At 45.0% G+C, this 23,421-nt stretch overlaps 1 protein-coding gene across 9 annotated transcripts in view; it reads left to right on the top strand.

Moving 5' to 3' along the window:
- LOC115176726 (chondroitin sulfate proteoglycan 5) overlaps nt 1-23,421 on the top strand; it is a 45,823-nt gene that overhangs the window by 4,061 nt on the left and 18,341 nt on the right. For all 9 annotated transcript variants that reach the window (XM_029736953.1, XM_029736955.1, XM_029736954.1 and 6 more), the window contains exon 2: nt 7,669-8,638. In XM_029736953.1, coding sequence (XP_029592813.1) covers nt 7,669-8,638 — 970 coding nt within the window. The remainder of the gene's footprint in view (nt 1-7,668; nt 8,639-23,421) is intronic.

Below are 23,421 nucleotides of genomic sequence, written 5' to 3' on the forward strand. Positions count from 1 at the left end.
GCTGGGAGTTTATCGAATCCTTGATTTTTAATTAGGCTAATCACTTAAATCAGTGGTTCCCAACCTTTTTCAGTTACTGTATACCACCAACTGAATTTAGCTCTGCCTGGAGGACCCCTGTGGTACCCCCCCCCCCCCCCCCGTGTGCATTTTATGGTATCATGAGTCTCAAGTGCCCCCTATGTATAGGCCAAGTACCCCAGGGTTCCTAGTACCTCTGGTTGGGAACTGCTGACTTAAACCAATCAGGAGGAAGCAGGAAGGTAAAGGAGTAGAGTATGGACACCGTAGGGGCATGCTGAGAGAGGACAGGCCCCCTGTTCTGCATTTTGATAACACGCATGCACACACACAACCAGGCACATACAAACTTCAAGTGTTATGTAAGCCACACACCTGCACACACAACCTTTGTTCTTACGCAATGAATATTTCTGTCTGAAAATGTGAGTATTAGCGTTTTGTCCTTGTAGTGTGTGCGTGCATGCGTGTGTTTGTGTGCAGATCTGTTAGGTTAGCAACGCTGCATCAACTCTCTCTCTGCACAGTGAGGGCAAGACCGCTGCCATGGCAACACAGCCCTCCTCCAGCCTGCCACCTGTTGAGCACAGAAATGAAAGGTTTAATGTGATGGAGGGAGGAAGGTATAGAGAGAGAGAGAAGGAGAGAGAGAGATTGAGAGAGTGGCAGAGTGGTAGGGGGAATCAGTGCAGGGGTATTATGCAGGGGTATTAGTCTGCTGAATGCATACCCATGCATATCCACTTTCATCGATATTAATGAGTGGTATTGAGTAAAGAGAAAAAGGTTAATGCATTATTAATAATGGTTATATAGTGTGTGTGTGTGTGTGTGTGTGTGTCTACATACAGCTTGAAGGTCCTCTCTTGAGGATTGTTTAGAGGAAGCTCACTATAAAATCAATGGAAACGAGTGATCAGTCACACTCACTCTCTCACACACAACCTCATAATCCTTTTCACTTGACTATCATCCTTTGCTGTTCATCTCTCTCTCTCTCATGCATTCCCTAACTGCCATTCCGTCTGCTTATCTTTTTCACTACACCATCCTCCTATCTTACACTCTCACTCTTCATCTCCATACTCTCTCTCGCTTATTCTGTGCCTCCCTCCGCTCTATCTCTCCATTTCTCTCTCAACTGCTTTCTCTCTTTCATCCCTCTCTTTCCCTCCCATTTTCCCTCCCTCTCGTTCCCTCCCATTTTCCCTCCCTCTCTTTCCCTCCCTCTCTCTCCCTCCCTCTTTCCCTCCCTCTCTTTCCCTCCCACTCTTTCCCTCCCTCTCTTTCCCTCCCTCTTTCCCTCCCTCCTTCCCTCCCTCTCTTTCCCTCCCTCTTTCCCTCCCTCCTTCCCTCCCATTCTTTCCCTCCCTCTTTCCCTCCCTCTTTCCCTCCCTCTTTCCCTCCCTCTCTTTCCCTCCCTCTTTCCCTCCCTCCTTCCCTCCCTCTCTTTCCCTCCCTCTTTCCCTCCCTCCTTCCCTCCCTCTCTTTCCCTCCCTCTTTCCCTCCCTCCTTCCCTCCCATTCTTTCCCTCCCTCTTTCCCTCCCTCTTTCCCTCCCTCTCTTTCCTTCCCTCTTTCCCTCACTCTCTTTCCCAGAGACGTATAAACAGATATATTTATTTGCAGCTACAGCCAGCAGGGCTGTACTTTATCTCACTGCTCTGGCCACCCTGACCATTGACCCTTCACCCCTATATCCTTCTGTCTGTGTCAGCAGACACTGTATGGGAGCTAAAATCTGTCACAAACAATCACCGTCTCTTTACTGTCTGTCATAGCCAATCACAATCCCCTGTTTCATTTGGAGGTAGGCAATGCATCCCAACTAACCAGGAAACAAAAGACTTGGCAAATAGCCAACATCAACCCTGTTGCCCCTGGCAATGCCAAATAGCTCTCATTACCACCACCCACGCCCTCTGCAACAGGGGCTGGAACCTACCCCAACTCCCCCCATACCCCCCAAACACCTCAGAATACCCTTTAAGGGGTGAGGGTGTTCCTTATGTAACACTGTCTGACTGTCCTGTCTGAAAGGGGAGCACAAAGACCACTTTATTCCCCCCCCCACCCTCCCAGGCCGCCACACACCGCTCTCCGGCAGCCCTAGGCCCGGGGGTCTGCTGTGGCCCCTGTGAGGCTCATTCCATCTGGGCCAGGGGGACAATCAGTGGTGGAGGCCGGGGACGGTGAGAAGACCAGGTCTAAATAGGGATCTGACCCTACCCTGGCAATGCCCTGGCAATCCCCATTCAGGCCATTGTGGCATCATGCCAGGCTGCCACCCTGCTGGACCTGTGGATCTAATGTCCATTTTATTTGGCATCCCGCATACCACAACCTTGTTAACAGGCTCTGTGTCATAGTGGGCACAGTGTAGCTTGTTGGCAGGGATTGGGTTGGTGTTTAGGATGTATGGTTACTCCTACTGAATAGGTGAGTCACCTACCTCTATCTCACGCAACTCTCCCTTTGATATCAATCCATGATTTACACAATAGTTTTGCGTCTGTAGGCCTACTTCAAGTTAGGCTTTAAATTACATTGCATTTTTGAGCTTTGTTTTTCTACCTCAAATAACGTTTTTATAGATAAGACATGCAGGTTTTGTATTCTCTGATCTCCTAAAACATTTCTTGATCACAAACAGTCTCAAACGCAACATGAAGTATTTTTAGACTGGTGTTAATAGTCTCGCCTTGCAACTGGATAAATCAAATCATTGTCTTCACATTGTTTAAAGAGAATGAGACTGTTATTTGTCTCTGGTGTATACTAGTCTTCCAATGGAAACCTCAGCTCAAGTAACTCCAAGAATGGCGTAAGCAACTTCATGTGTTCTAGTTTGACTTCAGAAACAGCCACACATATACGGACAGGCCCACTCTCCCTGCATGTGAGCAGTAGTCCATGACTAAACTTCAGTTCTCCTTATTGAATCAAAAGCCTTTACTTGTGGCCTGGTCAGGTGATAAGGAGATAGATAGCTGTGTACCAGTGGGAGATGTGGATCTGCTGTTCACAGTGGTTATCTATGGGTCCTGGCTAAGGCCGCAAAATTCAGTGAACTTTCAATAAATGCCCTGGTTTTCCCGATATCCCGGTTGGAGGATTCCCGGAATCTGGAAATCTCCAACCAGAATTTCTGGAAAACAGGGAATTTATTAAAAGTTCACGGAATTTTACAACCCTAGTCCTGGCCGGTGGTGCCCAGCGAAATCAGCGGCCCATCAAAAGTCTCCTTGTTAATCCAATTAGGTTAACAAGACTCTATGTGAGGATACATTTTTAATTGAAACTCACTTCAGAGAATCAGCAAAGCTCTCTGGCAGACAGACACACTGCTGCCTCCAATAGAGCAGCTCTTCAAGAGCACCACTGGTGTCCTCCGTGGAGAGAGAGAGACAGACAGACAGACAGAGAGAAACACAAGGGGTTGAGAGTGTGTGTGTGTGTGTGTGTCTACGGTGATAAGTGATTAATAACCTTTCCTGCAGTCAAATGACCAAATCGCCCCCTAGTGGCCTCATGGGTGGAATGGTATTCATATTTTTTGTAATTTCATAATTATGTAACGTTATTTATAAAAACCTGCTGAAACTCCGGTGTTTCTATGTCAAACGGTTTTGTTATATTTCAGTCTTCTGTGATGTACAGTATATACAGTGTTATATTGGTATGCAAACTCAAAGGTAATATATTTCAACTCTATATCTGACATTGTACAGGTGTTTTCTTTTCTTTAAGCACATAACCATGTGTGTGAGGTGTATACTTTTTTCAAAGTAGATTTGTTTAAGACTACCAAGAATCACTCTGTGTGACCCTGATTCAGCCCACTGCAGTAAAAGGTTTTAAGAAGCCTTTGAAGATGATTTATTTTTTCCTTTAAGTAATCACTTGAAGATTCAAATTTTGGACAGCCTATGATTCTCCATGATATGACATTGCTTATATAGTGATTATATGACATTTTAGAAGAGAGAACCACATGTATGGAATGTTTTAATTGATGAAAGAGTTGATGCCCAATGCAGTACAACTCCAGTATTCCTGACTTAATAACCCTGACAAACCCGACATCCATGAAATGTAGACATTTATACTGCACATAAATGACAGCCGTGTATCACAAAAATATTTCTAAGGCTGTTAGGCCACTACACTGACCATACTTTGAATGATACTGATATAAACTCAGCAAAAAAAGAAATGTCCTCTCACTGTCAACTACGTTTATTTTCAGCGAACTTTTAACATGTGTAAATATTTGTATGAACACAACAAGATTCAACAACTGAGACATAAACTGAACAAGTTCCACAGACATGTGACTAACAGAAATGGAATAATGTGTCCCTGAACAAAGGGGGGTCAAAAGTAACAGTCAGTATCTGGTGTGGCCACCAGCTGCATTAAGTACTGCAGTGCATCTTCCTCATGGACGGCACCAGATTTGCATGTTCTTGCTGTGAGATGTTACCCCACCCTTCCACCAAGGCACCTGCAGGTTCCTGGACATTTCTGGGGGGAATGGCCCTAGCCCTCACCCTCCAATCCAACAGGTCCCAGACGTGCTCAATGGGATTGAGATCCGGGCTCTTCGCTGGCCATGACAGAATACTGACATTCCTGTCTTGCAGGAAATCACACACAGAACGAGTAGTATGGCTGGTGGCATTGTCATGCTGGAGGGTCATGTCAGGATGAGCCTGCAGGAAGGCTACCACATGAGGGAGGAGGATGTCTTCCATGTAACGCACAGCGTTGAGATTGCCTGCAATGACAGCAAGCTCAGTCCGATGATGCTGTGACACACTGCCCCAGACAATGACGGACCCTCCACCTCCAAATCAATCCCTCTCCAGAGTACAGGCCTCGGTGTAACGCTCATTCCTTTGAAGATAAACGCAAATCTAACCATCATCCCTGGTGAGACAAAACTGCGACTCTTCAGTGAAGAGCACTTTTTGCCAGTCCTGTCTGGTCCAGCGACGGTGGGTTTGTGCCCATAGGCAACGTTGTTGCCGGTGATGTCTGGTGAGGACCTGCCTTACAACAGGCCTACAAGCCCTCAGTCCAGCCTCTCTCAGCCTATTGCGGACAGTCTGAGCACTGATGGAGGGATTGTGCGTTCCTGGTGTAACTCGGGCAGTTGTTGTTGCCATCCTGTACCTGCCCGCAGGTGTGATGTTCGGATGTACCGATCCTGTGCAGGTGTTGTTACACGTGGTCTGCCACTGCGAGGAAGATCAGCTGTCCGTCCTGTCTCCCTGTAGCACTGTCTTAGGTGTCTCACAGTACAGACATTGCAATTTATTGCCCTGGCCACATCTGCAGTCTTCATGCCTCCTTGCAGCATGCCTAAGGCACGTTCACGCAGATGAGCAGGGACCCTGGGCATCTTTCTTTTGGTGTTTTTCAGAGTCAGTAGAAAGGCCTCTTTAGTGTCCTATGTTTTCATAACTGTGACCTTAATTGCCTAACGTCTGTAAGCTGTTAGTGTCTTAACGACCGTTCCACAGGTGCATGTTCATTAATTGTTTATGGTAAGCATGGGAAACAGTGTTTAAACCCTTTACAATGAAGATCTGTGAAGTAATTTGGATTTTTACGAATTTTCTTTGAAAGAAAGGTTCCTGAAAAAGGGAAGTTTTTTTGTTGTTGCTGAGTTTAGTTGTTGATGGTGAAAACAAAAGGAAACCTAGACTCAGGTTACTGGTTGGAAATTTTGCCAGAAACAATGAGACAGGCCTTGTCTTTAGAACGTTACTTTCTGTCTCTGTTTGTTTTCCAGACAGACAACTATAAAAGACACAAAGTGACTGAGTGATTGTTAGAGCTGAACAAATACAGAAGTGTGACTAAAGTGTCTCTTTACCGTCAGAGGGAGCTGTCTGTTGAGTAGCCTGCTCCCCTGGGGACTACTCACACAGAGTTAGCTAGCCTGTTCTGTTCACTGTAGAGTTCATCACTTAATGAGGGAATGTGTGTGTATGTGTGTGTGTGTGTGTGTGCGTCTCTGTGTGTGTGTGTGTGTGTATGTGTGTGTGTGTGTGCGTCTCTGTGTGTGTGTGTGTGTGTGTGTGTGTGTGTGTATGTGTGTGTGTCCATGCGTGCGTGTGTGTGTGTGTGTGTGTGTCTGTGTGCAGTATATTCCTTTAAAGTATATTCCCTGAATATGTGTGTAAGCGTGGCGGTCCATAGTGGTTTTGGCAGAAGCGGCGCTGCTCAGAATGTCAGATGATGTCTTTAACAGCAGTGTGAGTTGCAGAATGAGTCTATCTGGTGGATGGATGGATTAACTCAAAATTCACCCTCATTTTAAAAGCCTCTGTTTCTCTGACTACAGCAGTAAAAAGCCCAGGACTCCACCTGGCTGCTAGCATAATACTAACGTGACAGCACCCATTAACAACCTTTATCTTCTTAGTAATGTAGTACTCTATAGGCCTACTGTATATTTCCTAGAAATAATTCTAGTATAACAGCAACTGGTTTTGTTGAAGCTTTGTGAGTTATTTGGTTGTCACGCAGCACTTTTAATGAAGAAATAGTTATATTGTTTCATATGAGATAATGGTTTTCACGCTGAAACTGAGACATCACGTCACAAATGGCATAGCGCTTATTAAATATGATTATAGCATTTCTGTGAAAGAAAACATGTTGGTCTCTCTTACTGATAAGTAAATCCAACACTTTTTCACTGAACTACATGTTTGTCTGGTTAAAGTAATGTGTCTCACTGTGTTTCTCTCAGCGCTGCTCTCTGTGAAACTGCAGGGTGAAGATGCCATATGACCGTCTCCCCTCCAGATCACTCCACCTCCCACAGGGAGCCCCCGGAGCCCCTAAACCCCAAACCATAATCCCTAATCCCAGCTCCTTGCCATTCAAGTACATTAGTCAATTATTACACTTAATCCATGGGGTTCGCCAAAGCTGCTTTAGGAGAGGAATAAGGAGCTACACTTGGCTGAAGTCATTTACCAGTGGATAAGTATATGGCCAGTCCATCTTGGTTTAATTTGTTTTGCATTTTAGCCTCAGGGTAATGTTGGACTGTTGAGCCAGTTTGGGAGACAGATACCGCCCAATGACTAGGGACTTGAGTCACGATATGTTCAGTCATTCAATGGTTGACACAACTCGTGTGTGGATTTTTGGCTGAAGCCTCAATGCAAGAAAGTCACTGGTCATCTCATAGTTTGTTCGGTTGGTGTTTGTTTACTACAGATGTAGGATGTTAATTTGATCACTCTTTTGTGGCTGAGAATTTTCCTGCACAGCAGGAAATGCAAACGTGTAGTGTATCTGAGATTTAAAAAGGCTTCTAAGGTTTGTAATTTCCATTAAAAAAATGTCAGACTTGACTTGCCCTAACGAAAAATGTATCAACTCCTACAAAAAAGGTTTATTAATTCTAAGGGACATAATAATTCACATTTCCTGTTGCTGCAGGATTATTTTCATGCCGTAGCAAACTGGCTCCAATTAAGATCCTACATCTGTATCTCTGCCGCTTATAGTAGGTCTAGTTCTTGTGTCTGTGTTTTGTATTATGAATGACATTAAGTGGACAGATTGATAAAAGGATATTCACTCATGGCCCTGACAACATTGTTTTCTTGTATGTTTGCAGGGAACACCCTGGGGGCCAATGTCACTGAGTTGGACACCACAGCCAATGTGACATCCCTGCCCAGTAAGGTCGAGGAAGCGGCCAAAGTGAATGATGTCGTTACCAAGGTGACCCGGGTCAGCAGCTCAGTCAGCCCCGTCGTCACGGTGACCCAGAGGCCCGGCCACATGCCCCGCTCCGAAGAGGAGCAGGGCAGTGGCATGCTGGGAGAAGGGGTGTTGCCAGCCGAGGAGGAGGTGGTGGCCCCGCCCAGGATCAGCCCCGACTCAGCAGAGACAGAGCTCCTGCTGCCTAGCAACCCCCGTGGCGAGGAAGAGGATGAAGAGGAGCACACCGACCCACCGTGGCTGAACGCCGGAGACAACGTCTTCGACCTGGACCGCCAATCAGGAGTAGCCAATCTGGCCACCACCACTGCCCCTCCACCCGCCGCTGCTAACCCCTCCCGCCCGGACGTCCTCACGGTGGACTTCTTTGACCCCGCCTCTCGCGGCCGCGGCCTGGACCTAGCCCCGCCTTCTCCCTCCTCTTTGGCCCACGAGCTCCAGGGCGGCGACCCCACTTCCTGGGACATGCCAGACAACTACGACTACCTCACGCCGTACGAAGATGGTGCGTCACCCACCCCTGATGAGTACTCCTACAGCACCACTACTGATAACTTGGATGGGGATGACGACTTGAGGCTAACTGCCGGGCCTCCATCGCGCTCCAGGCCCAGGGCTCCCCCAGGTTCCGGCTCCTTCACCCCAGACAAGAGGCTGCCCAGTGGGGGTGTTGCTGCTGCTCCAGAGGGCCCTGCGGCCCCCCCTCCAGCGTTACCTGTGGACGGCTCAGACGGGGCCGGTGGCTGCCGCCAGGGCTACGTGAAGCAGAATGGAACCTGCCGCTCCCCCTGCGACACACTGCCCAGCTACTGCTTCAACGGAGGCCAGTGCTACCTACTGGATGGCATGGGGGTCTTCTGCAGGTGAGAGATGGAATGAGAGCACTCACACACACACACACACACACACACACACACACACACACACACACAAACACTCTGGCACACACAGCCATCACACCCTTACATCATAGGCAAGGCATCCAGATGGAAGAAATCAAATTTACTAACATATCAGAGATAAACATTGAACCAATAAAACCCATCTACATTACAATAACAGATATCTACACGCTTGACAATGTGTTTAGAAAGTATGAGCTAGCCTGATGAGTCAATGAGGTGGAGGATGGAAAACAGTTCCCCATCACACACACAGAGCGAGAGGGAGGGAGGGAGGGAGGGAGAGAGAGGGAGAGAGAGAGAGGGAGAGAGAGAGGGAGAGAGAGAGGGAGGGAGGGAGAGAGGGAGGGAGAGAGAGAGGGAGAGAGAGAGAGGGAGAGATATATATATATATATAGAGAGAGAGAGAACCCCATATCCATGTAAATGAAAATTGGGCTCCCATATGAAGCAGCTCAGTGATTTAGACTTGAGAATATAAAGCAACACATGTTCCTGGATGCTTTACAGAGACGTTTATGAGGATACGTCCATTGTTTTGCCAGATCAATTTCAACCATCCGGTTGTAGTGTGGTAGTCACGCGACCCACACGTGCACAATCAATCACGCAATCAATCAATCAATCAATCAATCAATCAATCACACACACACACACATTCTATTTCCATATTATATTCTATTTTCTTGACCTAATTCTATTTCCAAATTTGAGGCATCATGTGAGTATGGTCAACACTGGCTAAAGCTCCACAGCCTATCAGTCTCAACCTCAGACAATGTATAATACAGTTTTTTTCAATCGCTTTGGTGCCAGGTATGTGGCGAATATTCTAAACTCTTAGGAATGATAATGATGATATCTTCTCAATTTACCAGTTAACCAGTTAATCCAATAGCAAAAAATGCAAGATACTGTACATGTTTCAAAATGTTCCTTTGAATGCAATATGCTACAGTACTGTACATTACAGAATATTACACTGTTTTCACATTAGGCAATATCAACCAAAAATGGAAAATCAAATTTCCATAATTTCTATCCTATGTGTGATCAAAGGTGTGTGATAATTGAAGACATCTTTCACAATCATTGATGCAAAAATATATTGTTCAATGTCATTACAATATAGGTGTACTGTAATCAAATGAAAGAAATTAAACGAATGAAAGAAAGAAACATAACGTTTAGCAGGCACTAGTTTGCATCAAGCCAGTAGAGCATTTATCTGTAGGTTCTCATCGACATCACAGTAAATGTCCTCATTGTTCACGCACCTGGGGACTTGTTTTTGGCATGGTGAATCCAAGCTACCAGTCAAAAGTTTAGACACACCTACTCATTCAAGGGATTTTCTTTATTTCACTACATTGTAGAATAAATGTGAAGACATCAACACTATGAAATAACACATATGGAACCATATAGTAACCAAAAAAGTGTTAAACAAACCAAAATATATTTTAGATTCTTCAAAGTAGCCACCCTTTGCCTTGATAACAGCTTTGCACTCTGATGTCATTGCATGCTTCGTCCATGGCCTGGCGGAGGGTAGCATGCTCATGGGGACGACAATCATACACCTTCCACTTGTATTGTAATCTTGTATTGTATTTTACAGTATTGTATTGTAGTGGTCCTGTGTGGCTCAGTTACAGTATTAAGAGCATGGCACTAGCAACACCAGGGTGGTCGGTTTGATTCCCACTGGGGTCACATGCAAAAATGTGTGGACTCACTGTTGTCACTTTGGATAAAAATACCTGCTTCGTAAATGGCATATATTGTAGTACTGTATTGGCCAATGCAATTTTAGTAAAGAAAAATACCCCAGCAACTTAATTTTGGATATGTTCACAGTATATTGGATGCATTACATACAGTACATCTCTGATCTTGTCATTGTCTGATTTTTAAAAAATGTACTGTGAAGTAATATCAGAATAGTGGTAATAGTGCAGTACAGTATATATCATGCTTCACATGTTAATACTTAACAAAAATACTTTTTCGTTATGTAGTTCTCAAAATCTGCAGTAGACCAACCAATATAAAATCTATAGGTTTACCAAACGGTTAAGTGATTATCAATTAACAGCGGTCGGATTAAGTAATAGTAAAATGTATTTCAACAAATTAGAAGGGGATCATATCAAAAGTAATGTGAGCATTTCATTGTAAAAGGCAATTACTTTATATGAACATGTATTGCAATGTGAAACATGTATTTCTAGAATAAACACTGATTAAGTTTGGTGAAAGGGTGGTTGTGTGATTTTGTGTGTTTTACAAGGGTCTCAATCCTGGTGCATTGATACCAGGCCAACATATCTTTATGGAGGTCACCATGAGGAGAACATGTAAGCCAGGTTACATGAGTAGGAAAAACCATGACATGTCATCATGTTAGGTTGAGGATTATACGGTTACTGGGGTGGATGGGGGAGGAGGGGCGGGTTGGTTGGAATAAGATGTTAGACAGAGAAATCTTGTGGTATTCTGCCTCAGCCACCAAACGAGGGGCATTGATTCAACCATTACATCAGGTAACATGGTGTTAGGTTCGAATTATCAGAGAAAGAACTCGATGGACACTATGAAAGATAAAACCAAGTTTATTCATCCCAAAGGGTCAAACAGCTGTACAGACAAAAGACATTCACACAAGCACTGATATTTAACCCTTTGTTATAAATTACCCTCTCTCCCTCAGTTAAAGGAATAAGTATATTTCATGATTTCATAAGTCAAGAAATCAGAACCCAAAAGTCCCTCCTTTTGAACAATAGCTTCCTACTGTTCAATTTATATAAACTTGGAAATTACTTATAAATCAACAAACAATGACAACAAAACATGAACACAAAAAACTAAAAAACATGATTAACATTCACAGTGAGGTTTACAAACTCAGAGACTATGGGCTCTGTTCTATAGTCACACCAAGCACCCTCTTATTTCCATTTCTCGTAGCACACTGAAAATAACCTGTCCGCTGGAGCTGTTGCCTTCTTTCTTTTCAACTTCCTCCTTCTGGTTCCTAAGAGAGTGACAGCACAAGACTTGAAAAGCAACGAGAAACACAAAACATAACAGTATTAACAAGCTATGTAAGCTATGCATAATTATATATGCATGAAAACCTGTCTGATAACATGACAATTCCTCTGACAATTACCCCAAAATCTATCCTTTTATATGATGCATTAACCAATAAAGCCAACTATGACGGTTAAAGTAGCTCCCAGACCCAACCCATCTGTATGTCTACAGTAGAATCTAGTCTTTCTCTCTCTCATTAGCTCCGCTTCCTCCGTCATGGCGTCTTCACGCTCACCCATTATGTAGCTGGATCTCATTTAACGTGAGAAGTGTGAACTCACCGAGAAGAGACATGACGATCTTTACCGCTGCAGGTGCTGAAAGGAGAGCTGTGTGTGGACCAGACTGGTGTACCGCCTGGTGTATCTTGATGTAAACTCAATCTCCAGAATTCAGCCCGTACCCTTGGTTATCTCCTGCTCCTCATGTGCCGCTTTCACCTGGGAATATACACACTGCAACGCATGGGTCATTTCCTGACAACAGGACAACATAGACTCTCCCCTTATGGCAAGATCACTAGTTTGTGACGTGAATAACAGCCCCCCGATACCCTCATCGGTCTCCCATGTACCAGCTACCAAGCCATGTGGCATGAGTCCTCATAAAATGATATCCCAACAATTCTACTAAAGTAACCCCTGCTATTATTGACACTGCACTACGCATACCTCAAAATCCCTAATTTGCACTGTACTCCAAATCCATGCTGTTACTATAGCCTCCTTTAATTACTGTCCCTACAGTGACTGCTGTGAGAATAACTACTGCATGGAATTCGTCAAGTGTTCGCTGGCTGTTATAAATGGGAAAGAGATTAATGACGTTGGAAGAATATCCAACCTAACAAAACTCTGAAACACAGGTTTCTTGAAAGTTGACAATAGTGTCTGAAATGCCACCACTATCTCTGCTACTCTCACCATGATCTGGGTATGTGTAACTTTCAACTGAATTCCATAATAGTCTCTATATTGTGTACAGTTAGCTGTCCTCCCTCTCCTACGAGCTATCTCCTGTAACAATATACATAGTCTCTGAGAATGATACCACTCTATCACCACAACCTTCATTTATGAGCCCCCACAGATCTCCACCCGTCACATTCCATCCCACTTAACAGCCTTATGTAAACACTATGTCTCAAACACAGGCCTCATGTGTACCAGGTTTCTGCTACAGATACATTTGCACATATGTCACTCCATCTAACCCATAACACAATGGTCACTACTCCTAATGCACTTCTAAAGTTCTAAACATACTAAAACAACGTCAAATCAATTAGTCAATATACATCAGTCCCTCCTCTGGAACAATGATCTCTCTTATGTTCCCTGAAACCTAAAAACATATTGACTTAAGCAGGGAAGAGAAAAAATACAGTAATTTCACACCACCCTCGATGCGTCTCTAGACTGGGGAAAGAACCGTCCATCCGTTACGTTCTATGCCCATGTGATGCTAGTCTCCATGCCCGTCAGCTTCATTTTCATCCTTGGGTGTTAACACAAGATACAGACTATGAGCCTTGTATGCCATTAATTGTACCGTATCATCCAGCAATCTATATGTATTAATGCAATTTAACATAAAATTCTGATGACATGGTAAAACAAAATAAACAAAAAACCTTAATGGTTAAACCAAGTTATCATCCAGTGAGTTCTTTAATAACCTCCCTGTCGAAGGTATCCGAATCATAACTAAAACATTTTATAAATTATCCAACCCAAATTTAGAATAACAGTCCTTAGTGCTTTACTTTGAGTTTATCACTCAAATTCGAGTTTCTCAACCTAGCACACATCATCACGGTTAGAATGTACATTTATAAACGGGACCTTTTATTGCCGGTAATAACTCTTCTCGTTACAGCCCCCCTTTGTCCCTGTGTTCCTGTCGCGAGTGGCATGGTACTGAAAGATCGCTATCTCAATACATTCTCATTTAAATTGTTTGTAGTGTATAGACCTTCCTCAATAAACCTGATACCCCAATTAAACAATTAGGGGCACGGTTGACCCCCCCCCCTTTTCTCCAGGCACTTATCATTCTAGCGTGTCTTCTTCAGATAGCTTTACAGTTCATCTTCCCAATGGCACATATAACTCTTGCCTGTCACATTTGATGGCCCTTGATAATGCCCCGATTTAAATATCCAAATAGATGCATCAGTTTTTCCCACATACACGAGTCTCTCACCTGAGGCGCTACCACCATTCTGTCTGGTTCCTTTCTCCCACCACTACACCAGCAGCATGAGAGAAGTTTGTATGTTGTCTCTCTCATCGCTCACTCCACATGTGCGGTCTCAGGACTCATTTTTATTTGATTTTTATTTCACCTTTATTTAACCAGGTAGGCTAGTTGAGAACAAGTTCTCATTTACAACTGCGACCTGGCCAAGATAAAGCAAAGCAGTGTGACACTAACAACAACACATGGAATTACACATGGAATTAACAAAACAAACAGTCAATAACACAATAGAAAAAAAGTATATATACAGTGTGTGCAAATGAGGTAAGATAAGGGAGGTAAGGCAATAAATAGGCCATAGTGGCGAAATAATTACATTTTAGCAATTAAACACTGGAGTGATAGAGACTGGAGTGATAGTGTCACGTCCTGACCATAGAGAGCTTGTATTTTTCTATGGTAGAGTAGGTCAGGGCGTGACTGGGGGGTTTTGTCTAGTTTCATTTTTCTAGGTTATGTTCTAGTTTCGTTTTTCTATGTTGGAGTTTTCGTATGATTCCCAATTAGAGGCAGCTGGTCATCGTTGTCTCTAATTGGGGATCATATTTAAGTAGTTGTTTTTCCCACTTGTGTTTTGGGGGAGATTATTTTGAGTTAGTGCATGGTGCACCTCTTCGTCACGGTTTGTTGTTTTGTTTATAGTTTATTGTATGTCTTGCATAGTTTCACATTAAAATAAATTATGTGGAACGATACCCACGCTGCGCCTTGGTCTCCTTCATATGGCGTAAGTGACAGAATCTCCCACCACCAAAGGACCAAGCAGCGTGGCCAGGAGTGGACATGGGAAGAGATCCTGGATGGCAAGGGACCCTGGATGCAGATTGGGGAGTATCGCCATCCAAGGGAGGAGATAGAGGCAGCAAAAGAGGAACGGCGATACTACGAGGAATTAGCACGGCAACAACGGAAGCCCGAGAGGCAGCTCCAAAAAATATTTTGGGGGGGGGGGTCACACGGAGTGGTCGGCGGAGCCGAGGGGTGAACCAGAGCAAGTCAGGGAGTCGAGTGAGGAACTGGACGAAAGATTCCGGACAGAGGTGTTGGCGTTGAGAGCGCTGCAGAGCGGGCGTGCTTACTGTGGGGAGCGTTTGACCAGTCAGGCACCGTGTTATGTGGTGATGCGCACTGTATCTCCAGTACGCATTCATAGCCCAGTGCACACTGTGCCTGCGCCCCGCATTTGCCGGGCTAAAGTGAGCATTCAGCCAGGACGGGTTGTGCCGGCTCAGCGCTCCTGGTCTCCAGTACGCCTCCTCGGTCCAGGATATTCTGCGCCAGCTCTACGGACTGTGTCACCAGTGCGCATTCACAGCCCAGTTCGTCCTGTGCCAGCACCCCGCATTTGCCGGGCTAAAGTGAGCGTTCAGCCAGGACGGGTTGTGCCAGCTCTACACTCTAGACCTCCAGTGCGCCTTCACGGTCCAGTATATCCTGCACCGGTTCTACGCACCAGGTCTCCAGTGCACCTCCACAGCCCAGTACGTCCTGTGCCTCCTCCTCGCACTCTCCCTGAAGTGCATGTCCTCAGTCCAGTACGTCCTGTGCCTGCTCCTCACACTCGCCCTGAAGTGCGTGTCACCAGTCTGGTGCCACCTGTCCCGGCTCCACGCACTAGGCCTCCAGTGCGTCTGCCCAGTCCAGGGTGTCCTGTGCCTGCTCTCCGCACTCGCCCTGACGTGCGTGTTACCAGTCTGGCGCCACCTGTGCCAGCCCCACGCATCAGGCCTCCAGAGCGCCTTCCCATTCCAGAGCTTCCAGCGACAGTTTCCAGTCCAGAGCTTCCGGCGACAGTTCCCAGTCCAGAGCTTCTGGCGACAGTTCCCAGGCCAGAGCTTCTGGCGACAGTTCCCAGTCCAGAGCTTCTGGCGACAGTTCCCAGTCCAGAGCTTCTGGCGACAGTTCCCAGGCCAGAGCTTCTGGCGACAGTTCCCAGTCCAGAGCTTCCGGCGACGTTTCGCAGTCTGGAACCTGCTGAGACGGTCCGCAGGCCGGAACCTCCTGAGACGGTCCGCAGTCCGGAACCTCCTGAGACGGTCCGCAGTCCGGAACCTCCTGAGACGGTCCACAGTCCGGAACCTCCTGAGACGGTCCGCAGTCCGGAACCTCCTGAGACGGTCTGCAGTCTGGAACCTCCTGAGACGGTCCGCAGTCCGGAACCTCCTGAGACGGTCTGCAGTCCGGAACCTCCTGAGACGGTCCGCAGTCTGGAAGCTCTTGAGACGGTCCGCAGTCCGGAACCTCCTGAGACGGTCAGCAGTCCAGAACCTCCTGAGACGGTCCGCAGTCCAGAACCTCCTGAGACGGTCAGCAGTCCGGAACCTCCAGCGACGGTCCGTAGTCCAGAGCCTGCAGCGACGGTCTGCAGTCCGGAGCCTCCACCGATGCTGGTGGGTTCGCAGGATGAGAGGGTTCATCATCCTGCGCCAGAGCCGCCTCCTATGCTGGCGGATCCGCAGGATGAGAGGGTTCTTCGTCCCGCACCAGAACCGCCTCCGATGCGGGAGGATCCACGGGATGAGAAGGTTCTTCGTCCTGCACCTGAGCCGCCACCAACACTAGACACCCCCCCTAACCCTCCCTTTTGGTTTCAGGTTTTTCCGGCCGGAGTCCGCACCTTTGGGGGGGGTACTGTCAAGTCCTGACCATAGAGAGCTCGTATTTCTCTTTGGTAGAGTAGGTCAGGGCGTGACTGGGGGGTTTTGTCTAGTTAAATTTTTCTATGTTATGTTCTAGTTTCTTTTTTCTATGTTGGAGTTTTCGTATGATTCCCAATTAGAGGCAGCTGGTCATCGTTGTCTCTAATTGGAGATCATGGTAGAATAGATTGGCGTGGTAGAATAGATCCAATTCATAATGTACAGTCAAAGGTATGGTAGGATGTGAGTACAGTGGAGGTCAACCTAGGCATTGAGAGAGACATCTCTAGAGACATCAATTAACCTCTCTAGGGTAGGTGGGACGAAATCGTCCCACCTACGTAACAGCCAGTGGAATCCTGTGGCGCGTTATTCAAATACCTTAGAAATGCTATTACTTAAATTTCTCAAACATATGACTATTTTACACAATTTTAAAGACAAGACTCTCGTTAATCTAACCACACTGTCCGATTTCAAAAAGGCTTTACAACGAAAGCAAAACATTAGATTATGTCAGCAGAGTACCCAGCCAGAAATAATCAGACACCCATTTTTCAAGCTAGCATATAATGTCACATAAACCCAAACCACAGCTAAATGCAGCACTAACCTTTGATGATCTTCATCAGATGACAACCTTAGGACAATATGTTATACAATACATGCATGTTTTGTTCAATGAAGTTCATATTTATATCAAAAAACAGCTTTTTACATTAGCATGTGACGTTCAGAACTAGCATACCCCCCGCAAACTTCCGGTGAATTTACTAAATTACTCACGATAAATGTTCACAAAAAACATAACAATTATTTTAAGAATTATAGATACAGAACTCCTCTATGCACTCGCTATGTCCGATTTTAAAATAGCTTTTCGGTGAAAGCACATTTTGCAATATTCTAAGTAGATAGCCCGGCATCACAGGGCTAGCTATTTAGACACCCACCAAGTTTAGCCCTCACCAAAGTCAGATTTACTATAAGAAAAATGTTATTACCTTTGCTGTTCTTCGTCAGAATGCACTCCCAGGACTTCTACTTCAATAACAAATGTTGGTTTGGTTCAAAATAATCCATAGTTATGTTCAAATATCCTCTGTTTTGTTCGTGCGTTCAAGACACTATCCGAAGTGTAAAGAAGGGTGACGCGCCCGACGTGTTTCGTGACAAAAAAATTCTAAATATTCCATTACCGTACTTCGAAGCATGTCAACCGCTGTTTAAAATACATTTTTATGCCATTTTTCTCGTAAAAAAGCGATAATATTCCGACCGGGAAACCGTGTTTTAGCTCAAAGAGAGAGAAAATAAAAACATGGGGTCGCCTCGTGCATGCGCCTCAGTCTCTTTGTTCTCTGATAGACCACTTACCAAAGGCGCTAATGTTTTTCAGCCAGGGGCTGGAATTACATCATTCAGCTTTTTCCCGGGTTCTGAGAGCCTATGGGAGCCGTAGGAAGTGTCACGTTACAGCAAAGATCCTAAGTTTTCAATAAAAAGAGTCAAGAAGCCCAAGGAATGGTCAGAGAGGGCACTTCCTGTACAGAATCTTCTCAGGTTTTTGCCTGCCATATGAGTTCTGTTATACTCACAGACACCATTCAAACAGTTTTAGAAACTTTAGGGTGTTTTCTATCCAAAGCCAATAATAATTATAATAATAATTATATGCATATTCTAGTTTCTGGGCAGTAGTAATAGCCAGATTAAATCGGGTACGTTTTTTATCCGGCCGTGTAAATACTGCCCCCTAGCCCTAACAGGTTAAACCAGGTGAGGTCACCGCATGTGTGGGAGGTGGGACAAGAGGGTTAGCTGAGGCATATTTAGCGGGGCTGGAGGCGCTACAGTGAAATAAGACAATGATCACTAACCAAAACAGCAATGGACAAGGCATATTGACATTAGGGAGAGGCATGCGTAGCCGAGTGATCATTGGGTCCAGTGAGTAGCTGGGCGGGCTGGAGACACGGCGATTCCGACAGCTAGCAGGCCGGGGCTAGCAGGCTAGCAGAAGGGCCTTAGAGGGACGTTGCGACGGAAGAAGTCTGTTGTAGGCCCTGCATGCGATTATGTCGGCAGACCAGTCGTGATGGATCAGCAGGGGTCCGTGTAGTAAAAGGGTCCAGGCCAATTGACAAAATAGGTATAGTAGCCCAAAGAATTGGCTGATGGACCTGTTTAGGTAAAAGTCCGGTATACTCTAGACAGCTAGCAGGCTGCGGCTAGCAGGCTAGCAGATGGGCATTCAGGGGACGTCGCGATGGAGGACCCTGTTGAAAAAACCCCTCGGGCAGATTACTTCGGTAATCCAGTCATGATGGATCGGCGGGGCTCCGTATCGGCAATAAAAGGGGTCCAGGCCAATTGGCAAAATAGGTATTGTAGCCCAAGGAGTGGCTGATGGACCTCTTCAGCTAGCCGGGAGATGGGCCTAGCATAGAATAGCTCCAGGCTAATTAGTGCTTGCTTCAGGACAGAGACGTTAGCCAGGAGAAGCCAATCGGATAGCAGCTAGCTAGCTGCGATGATCCAGGTGAAGAGGTTCAGAGCTTGCAGCAGGAATCCGGGGATATGGAGAAAAAGAAGTCTGATAAGCTCTGGGTTGAATCGCATTGTGCAAACTGGCAGGAGTTGTCAGGGCTAAAGGTTAGCTGATGACCGCTAGCAGTGGCTAGCTGACTAGTTATCTGGCTGGCTTCTGTTGGGGGTTCCCGTTCTAAAGTAAAGGAAATAGCAGATCCATACCACATTGGGTGAGGCGGGTTGCAGGAGAGCATGTTGAAGTTGGGGTTAAGAAAGATCTAAAAAAATATACGCGAAGAAAAAATATAGAAAAAGACATATACACGGGACACGATAAGACAAAGACAAAAGACGCCTGACTGCTACGCTATCTTGGATTTTTAAAAGATGTTGCACTCCTGCTGCCCATACCCAGGTTAATGGCTCGGACTCAGATTGGAGTGTTAAAAGACACTGTCGCATTGAACGCCTTTGTCACTCTTTCTTCAGCCGGTTGGGGGTTTGAAGTTCACACACACTGTTTGTGGTCAAACTATTACTATTTACACTTTAGTCATTTAGCAGACGCTCTTATCCAGAGCGACTTACAGTAGTGAATGCATACATTTCATACATTTTTTCTCCGTACTGGTCCCCTGTGGGAATCAAACCCACAACCCTGGCGTTGCAAACACCATGCTCTACCAACTGAGCCACACGGGACCATTGAGGCTCAGTTGAGGCTATGATGCATTGAGGCAATGATGCATTAAGACACGATCTGACGTCACCTTCCATGATAAGCTCAAGAGAGAACAGATCAGAACAACAGTTTAGTTGAATACATTTTTGATTCAGGAAATCCAGACAAACATTGACTATATGAGACATTATTACATTCCCAATTTTCTTAATAACATTATCTATACGACAAATGTCAAAGAGCATAACAACATGCTGTTACTGTTGAAACCATTTTTAAAATTAGTTCATACTCCCTTATTTCACTGGCGACCTCTCGGAAGAGTTACCAGATCAGGGAGTTAGCAATCTAACCCATCGGGGAATCCCAACAATCCAGCAGACCCAATCTGGTGAAATTTGTATCGAAACAAAGACAAAAAATGAAATCAGCGGCGGAAGTCGTGTCAGAACTAAAAAAATGTAAAGTTCATTTTAGGTTTGGTAACCCCTATGCTTATTCCTCATGACCCCTCCACCCTTTCATCCATTCTAGAAATCTATTTCAGAATAAGACGACATGAAACCTAAATCTATTTTATAATAAAACAAAAAAAATAAAAAAAGATTTTCTGAGGTTTTCAAGGAATGTTCGGACAGATAATTTTAATTTGTTACCTCTTTAGAATCCATCCCCCTGGCATTTCGCCTAGATTCTTTAACCCAAAATACTTTTTCCTTTGGCAAATTTAGCAAATTTCTCATCATAAAGAATCTGCGATATTTGATCCCTGGCATCTATTAACAAGTTGTGTAAAACGTGATCTCATCCATCTTCCTTCATATAGAAACTGTAATCTCTTTGAACCACTATCCATTGCACCGATATCATACACCTCTATGTAAAAGTTTCCTGTCCCGCTAGTTTCAGAAGGATTTGCTGCTGCTCTTTTGAAAAAGAGGCAAACGCTCACATGGCCGCATTTCCTCCGAATGCAGCAGGCTCCGTTCCCACTCTACACTCATTCTTCCAATGCCCATCGGCCCCACATCTAAAGCAGGGATCTATCTCCTTACGCTTTGATGTTCTTCCACCACATTTCCCTCATTTCTCTTACTTAGGCCATTGTAACCTCTATTAGTGACTTTCACTGTGGAGTATTAACCCCTCGCGTCTGCAAAGTGTCTGCGACGTGAGCAGAGTTATATTCCACTCTCAAAGCATCCTGTTCTATTTCATCCACTACCCCCACAATTGCTGTTTTGATCACAGGTTTCAACCCTTTCATCAAAGCCGACGTACAAATTCTATCAATATACTCACGTACACAGTATTTTTGCAGCTGAGTACATTTACTAATTTCGTTTTTATCTGTTATACTCTTCTGTTGATAAAACGCCGACATCAAAACACGTATATTGAGCTTGCAATTTTACATTGATGTCATTGTGTAATACCACAACAAGCATCTCTGAGTTTTTTATTTGATTCAAATTTTCCATCAGCAGGGAAATGTTGCCCAATTTCATCCAGTTTGCTACATTTTTCCCATATTCGAGCCGAATTGGTAGAATGCTTGTGCGCTTCTTTCAGCGCCTCCATAGCTTTATTAAAATCCTCTAGCTCCGCTTTACAGGGAGAATCGGGGCCGTCTGTCACCATTTCAATAGTTATTATTCCCAAACCTCTCCCATCGGTGTCCAGGGTGTTTAGATTTCTACACTCCCGTCTCTAATACACCTTCTACTAACTATTTTCCAAGGTAGCGCTACCCACTTCCACGAAGAATAGTTATGTTATTTGTGCCTATTAATTGGTTACGGCACTTAATACCTTGTATTAGAACGAATACTATAGCGTCTGCAAATGTATTACTGGAGAATACATTTGACCTAAGGTCTTATTCCAGTGTTGTGCCTCAAATATCACTGTTGTTGATAACACATATTACCAACATTATTCACACTTGTCTTCCTATTTCCACATAATCTGTCATGGTTCCCCACCCCAACAGGACATAAAACCAACTTATATTTATTGCTACTGCTAATACACCCAAATCCAACAGCGTTCAAGTATATTTTCTTCTAACCCTGAATGGCAACCTTTGATCCTAGTACACAAGCATGTCACTTTATCCATCCACACACACTCTACTGCCGCATGGCCATGAGACCTTCACCCTCCTTACGGGTCTGGCTGATAAAACGCTACACTAAGGTTTTACCCTCCACAGGACCACCTGCATGGAAATGACCCTGTCTCTCTAGGAGTCTTACCCTCTACATGAACTATCCTGCTCGGGACTTACTCCCTTTAAATCTACGACCGGTCATAATACAATGGGCCTACTGAACAAACTCAGGCTTTCTAGGTCCGTATCCTATAATTGTTCAGCCTACGATTCTCATCTCCCCAAGATGTCAAAATGAGTGGAAACAGGTGTAGGAACTGTGCCTACCTTGTTTGTTGCCAGCTCCTGCTCCGCTGATCTGGACTTTCTGGTTGGACTGCAAATCGTGGTGAACCCTGCTCGCAGCGCCAACTGTTAGGTTCTAATTATCAGAGTAAGAACTCGACGAACACTATGAGAGCTCAAACCAAGTTTATTCATCCCAAAGGGTCAAACAGCTGTACAGACAAAAGACATATTCACACAAGCACTGATATTTAACCCTTTCTCCTATGCTGAGTCTCCTACACATCTGAACAGCCAATGCACCTCTGTTGCTAGACAGAACCTTAGTGATACCTGTTCTTCCTCACTTCATCTGACCTGACCTCTGCCCCAAAGTGCTCACTCCTCGCCAAAGTGCTCACTCGCTCACTCCTCCTCATGTTGTCTCGTACCAGCGGTGTCTTTCCTCCTCCCATAGGATCCCTGATGGCTAACAATAATATATCTTGACATTATGTAAACATTATAAATTACCCTCTCTCCCTCAGTGAAAGGAATAAATATATTTCATGATTTCATAAGTCAAGAAATCAGAACCCAACAATGGGATTTGAAATGAAACCTTCCCATTATGTAGATTGGGTTTCAGAAAGGGTTTCAAATCCCATGTCTGATTCAATTTCGGGTATTAGCTTGAGTTTAAATGGAATGGAGCACTAAATCCCTAGATGTCTAAACTGTTGAGGGGCACAGCAATACCTCTGTCTAAAACCCTTCCTTCAACAACACCCCCTCCTCCCCAAACTCATCCAACCCATTGTTATGAAACCCTTCTGCCTTTGAGTAGTAGAGCAATGGGTCATTATGCAGATCTATGCCAAGATATTTATTTCCCTTAATCCTGTAACTCACCGAATGAACCAATCAGCAGGGAGAGATCAGAAATTAGCAAACATCTGTGTGGATTAGCATGCAAATGTATGCATGGTAGTTAGTCCCTGGATGGCCATCGCCTCCTGACTGGCGCTGATGGAGATGATGATGGCAATGAGAGCTGGCGCAGATGTAACGAACAGACAGGGTCGCCATACCAACGGAATTATGTTCACACAACAGGAGAGCTCACACAAATGTATGTATGCACATACAC

This window comes from Salmo trutta, chromosome 37 (genome assembly GCF_901001165.1).
Source record: "Salmo trutta chromosome 37, fSalTru1.1, whole genome shotgun sequence".
NCBI classification, from domain to species: Eukaryota; Metazoa; Chordata; class Actinopteri; order Salmoniformes; family Salmonidae; genus Salmo; species Salmo trutta.